This window comes from Chaetura pelagica, unplaced genomic scaffold (genome assembly GCF_000747805.2).
Source record: "Chaetura pelagica isolate M959 unplaced genomic scaffold, ChaPel_1.0 scaffold302, whole genome shotgun sequence".
Taxonomy (NCBI): domain Eukaryota; kingdom Metazoa; phylum Chordata; class Aves; order Apodiformes; family Apodidae; genus Chaetura; species Chaetura pelagica.
The window spans coordinates 1400608-1405494 of NW_009952561.1; the positions used below are offsets into that span (position 1 = coordinate 1400608).

The window sequence follows — 4887 nt, forward strand, 5'->3', positions numbered from 1 at the left end:
CCCTTTTCGCTTTCGTGGCGTCTCGCGCCGGGCAGGAGCGAGCGGAGGCCCAGGGCCGGCCCTGCTGGCTGTGCGGGCAGCCTGGAGGATGTCAGAGCTGGCCTTGAAGGCGGTAATTCCTCACTCTTTTCCCCCCCTACTCGGCAGCTCGGACTCCGAAGGTAATTTTGAGACCCCCGAAGCAGAAACGCCGACCCGCTCAGCACTAAGGGAGCTCTCCGAGCCGCCGCCGGGACCGCCGGAGCCCGAGCCCGGGAGCGCAGGTAAAGAGCCACTGTGAACCTTCTGCTTTCGGCTCTCTGCTCGGGAGGAGGAAGGGCAGGGTGGGGTCAAGGAGAAGTGCCTTGTTCTGAATAATGCCTGCCATGTTTTTTGTGGTCCGTGGCCTGGATGGTTCAGATACCCCTGCTTAGGGCTGTGTGGTGTTCTCTGGCTTGACTGAAATGCTGACGTGATTTAATAGCTTTGGAGGGAAGGGGCTGCACTGCAGGCTCAGAAGAGGCAATTTGCCCCCTCCTCGGCTCACACCTATGCAGTGCAAAATTGTCGTTGTGCTGTTTTGCAACCAGGGGTCACAGTTTTCTGCTGGCCCTGGGCTGGGAGGAAGTGAGGGGCTGCAGGGGGCAGAGCTCTGCCCACCGGGCTTGGGGAGCTGCTGCTCCAGGGCTGCTGAGATGGCTGATGTGGGCTGACCAAGAAGAGCCCAGTTTTTTTGTGAATCGTTTAGTCAGAAGTGCCCTTTGCCACTTCCCTCACACACAGGGCAGGGCTTGGGAAAAAAACCTGCTGTGAGGAGTGGGATGCCAGCTGGGGGGAGCTGCCCCACGTGCCCCTCACGTGCCACTCACCCTCGCCCCTCACATGGGAGATGATGTGGTGCTGGGTTTCTGACCTCTTCATGGCTGGTCAGTGGTGGAGGTTTCATAGCACAGGTCCCTTCCCCCGGGGTTAGCAGCCGTGGGTCTTTGCTCTGTAGCTGCTGTTAAAAATGCAAAAGCTTGATGCTGCCAAACTCCATGTCTGGAGAAATTGTGAGGGATCTGCTGAAAACACAGGAGGTTGCTTTGCCAGCAGCATCCTGTGCTGTAGCTGGTTTGTCCTTGCATCTCACATGGCTGTTGGTCCTCTGAGCACAGCTCCCCATTAACCCTTGGCCTTTTGTGCACAACCTCCCCCCCCACTGTCGTACTCTTCTCTCCAGGGGTGATCGTGGTTGGTCCCTGTGGATGAGCTTGCTGTTTGTCTGTTTTCATGCTGCTGAGAGGAGGCTTTGAAGGTCTGAAACCTCTGCAATAACTCCTGAGGTTATCAGGTCTGGGGCAGGGAGGAGACCTCCCCTTTCCTCTGCTCTCTCAAGCAGAGCAGGGTGGCTGGGCAATGTCAGGACATCTTTGAGACCCAGAGGTTTCAGGGGGAGGGCAGTCTGTCCAGGGCATGGGGCAGTGCATGGGAGGGCTGGGGGTCCTGGACAGGCCATCCTGAGCACCCTCTGCCCTGGCTGGCTGCTGCAGGGCCCTGCTGTGGGACTTGCAGCATCCTGCTGCTCTTGAATGTGGACAGCAAGGGCTGGCAGCTCACTGCTCTGCTGGCTGCAGAGCTCGAACCAGACCCTGGGTCCTGCCTGTGCAGGAGCCCAAGTGCTGCGTGACCTTGGCAGTGGCAGGGTGCTCTGTCTCTCCTATCTCCTGTGATGTTGTTTCACTGTTGGGATGGACCTGGGTGCCCATCCACCCACGTGGAAAACACTGGGTTTTTTTGCCTTGATGGAGAGAGAGCCTGGTTCATGCTTCCAATAATAGCAGCTCTTGGAATAATCCTTCCCTTTTAAGAGGGATGATAGAGGCACCTTTATTTTGGGGGATTCTGTCTGGGCAGGAGGTGAGGGGAGAGAAAGGCTTTCCTAGCAAGTATGAGAATCTTTTCTGCCCAGGCTTCTGCCTTGGCTCAGACTCCAGAGAGTCACCATCACCAAACTGAGGATGTGCCCCTGCTGCCTGATGAGCCCTTCCTGGAGCCAGCCCAGCAAGGCAGCAAGGGAACCAGCTGCTCCCGGCCCCCCACGCACAAAGGTCACAGTGTTGTGGGGCTGAGGGGATGATCTCGGGAAAAGGCTGTTTTTCCACACTGGCTGGTGGAGAGCAGGATGCTGGAGACAGCAGGGCTGAACCTGCAGTGCCTCTGCTCCCAGCTCCATCCCTTCCTTGCCCGGGGCTCTGGCTGCATCCCTTCCGTGTCTCTGAAATGGTGGAGAAGGGATTTCCCGGGTGCAGTTGTGAGTTCGTGGTGTGCAGGAGGGCCGCTCAGTCAGTGTCCTTTGGGTGATCTACACGTTCAGCCCCCGTGCTGCTCTGCAGCAGCCTGTGCCCTTTCCCGTGCTGCAGCTCAGCCTCAGCCGCCGCGCCGGGGGGGGAGGGGCGCGGGTGGAAAGGCGCGCGGGGCGGCGGAGCGGCTGCGGGGAGAGCTGCTGCCCGGGGCTGGCTGAGGAAAAGCTGCTGCCCGTGCTGGTGTGCAGGGGCACCAGCGCCGGGAGGGCACACGGGGGGACTGGCAGGAACAGAGCCCTGTCTGTCTCACAGCTGAGGTCTCACTCTGCCTTGGCAGTAAACAGGGTCAGGAAACTGGTGAGTGCGGGGCTGGCAGCTCTGCGGGCAGCTGCGGGGTGACCTGGATGCATCAAACCCTGTTCTCGGGGACAGAAATCCAGCTGGTCCCGTTGCCCCAGTTGCTGGGGGTGGAGCTTTATGCCCGTTCAGGATCACTCTGGCAGTTTTTGGATGGCGGAGGCTGTGATTCTGTTCTTTTCTGGCTAAAATAATCTCCAGTCATCTGCCAGGAGATGTTCCGTGCAAGGAAATGAGCAGGAGCACCAAATCTGGAACCATCAGTGATGGGAGCAGAGTCATCAGCTTTTGCTGCTGTTGCCCTGATGCAGGGCACGTGTTTTCCGGCGTTTGCCGGGATGCTAATTCTTAACAGAATAGATTTAAAAATAGATCAACGGCTGTTAAACAGAAGCGGAAAGCCGAGAGAGGAAAGAAGTCGTTAGCGACGTCAGCCTGAGCGGAACGTGCGGCCAGATACCCTGTCTGGGGCTGCAGACACTGGCGGGTTGTTCTCCCGGGCGATTGGCACTCAGGGCCGTGCCGGGGATCCCGGCTGCCCCGCCTGGCTGCGGTGTGTGGGATGAGGAGGGCGCGGAGCCTTTTGCATCGCGGCGCTGCTGCCAAGTTTCAGTGATTCATCCCGGGGAGCCAGGGGTGGCAGGAAGGCTCCTTGGGTAGTCGCTGTTTGCGTTTCCCTTCAGGCTCAGGAGGAGCAGGACAAGGACTGTAATGCACACACACCGAGTGCTGCTCCTGCTGTGCAACACAATCTGTACCATTTCCTTTGGCCAGTATAAAATCTCCCCTCTCCCTCTGCACTGTCCCCCCTGTGTCCAGAGCAGGACCAGGGGCCCGTCTGCACTGCTGGGGCAGCTGCCGTTGTCAGGGATCCTGCCCGCAACTGGGTCTGTGTTTGGGGCTGGTCCTGGGCTCACTGAGCATGCCTTGCTGCTGGCAGGTCCGTGTTCATGCTGGGACATGGATGGGGTTCCTGTGGCAAGCTCCTTGAGCAGTCAGTCCTTCACCCACCCCCCAACTCTTCCAGTATATTCCAGTTCCTCAGCGTCCCAGACTGGCTGAGCAGGCGGGCTGTGCTGGAGGCTGGGTGTCTGAGTGGAGGAGCTGGGCTGTCTCGGGTGCAGAAAACAAGTGAATCACAGAACTGGAAGACCTGGGCAGGCAGTTCTCATTTTTGTGAAGAAGTGGCTGTTGTGAGCAGTGGTCACACACACCATCCCTCCCCTCCCCGCCCTGCAGACACCCGCAGCAAGGAGCAGTGGTTTGCATGCCGACTGCTTGTTATTCCAGAAGTAATTACTCGTTGCTTGGGTTAGAAACCAGGATGGGCTCATGTCTGTGAGAACGGCGGCTGCAAAACCTTCCGGTGGGAATGTGAAATGCATTTAAAAGGTGCCTTTTGCCCTGACTTTGAAGTCTGCTCTTCTATTCAGGGCTGTCTCGGTGAGGTTTAAAACATCTGAGCAACACAGCAAGAGTAATAAACTTTTCTTTGGGGTCTGGTAGGGAGGTTTTCCTGGTTCCTAATGATGAGAGGGCTTGGCAGGCTCTGCCTCAGAGTGTTTTCTGGCTGCACTCCAAGTACACTTCCACTGGATTTGTGTTTATTGATGCTTTTCTGGGGCAGCAAGACAGTGTCTATTTGGAGGGAGCTTTTCTGCAGTCCGAGGGAGCTTTTTTTTGCAGTCTCAGGGAGCACACAGCCCCTCATGATTCATTTCCATGGCTTTTTAGCATCCTTGAGATCAATTATGTCAACCACAAGCCATCAGCTGAGTCAGGGCTGCTGGCTCTGTGTCCTGGATTAGCCCAGGGACCAGATATTTGCCGGGGACAGAAATCCAGCTGGTCCCGTTGCCCCAGTTGCTGGGGGTGGAGCTTTATGCCCGTTCAGGATCACTCTGGCAGTTTTTGGATGGCGGAGGCTGTGATTCTGTTCTTTTCTGGCTAAAATAATCTCCAGTCATCTGCCAGGAGATGTTCCGTGCAAGGAAATGAGCAGGAGCACCAAATCTGGAACCATCAGTGATGGGAGCAGAGTCATCAGCTTTTGCTGCTGTTGCCCTGATGCAGGGCACGTGTTTTCCGGCGTTTGCCGGGATGCTAATTCTTAACAGAATACATTTAAAAATAGATCAACGGCTGTTAAACAGAAGCGGAAAGCCGAGAGAGGAAAGAAGTCGTTAGCGACGTCAGCCTGAGCGGAACGTGCGGCCAGATACCCTGTGCTGAGCCCGCCGTGCCAGGGCAGGGCAGCTCGGGCTGC

The 4887-nt window shown here is 57.3% G+C and overlaps 1 protein-coding gene across 1 annotated transcript in view; it reads left to right on the plus strand.

The window, feature by feature from the left end:
• The first annotated feature begins 88 nt into the window (after positions 1-88).
• Positions 89-4887, plus strand: part of TACC1 (transforming, acidic coiled-coil containing protein 1) — a 17596-nt gene continuing 12797 nt past the window's right edge. The window contains exon 1 of the mRNA XM_009993262.1: positions 89-263. Coding sequence (XP_009991564.1) covers positions 89-263 — 175 coding nt within the window. The remainder of the gene's footprint in view (positions 264-4887) is intronic.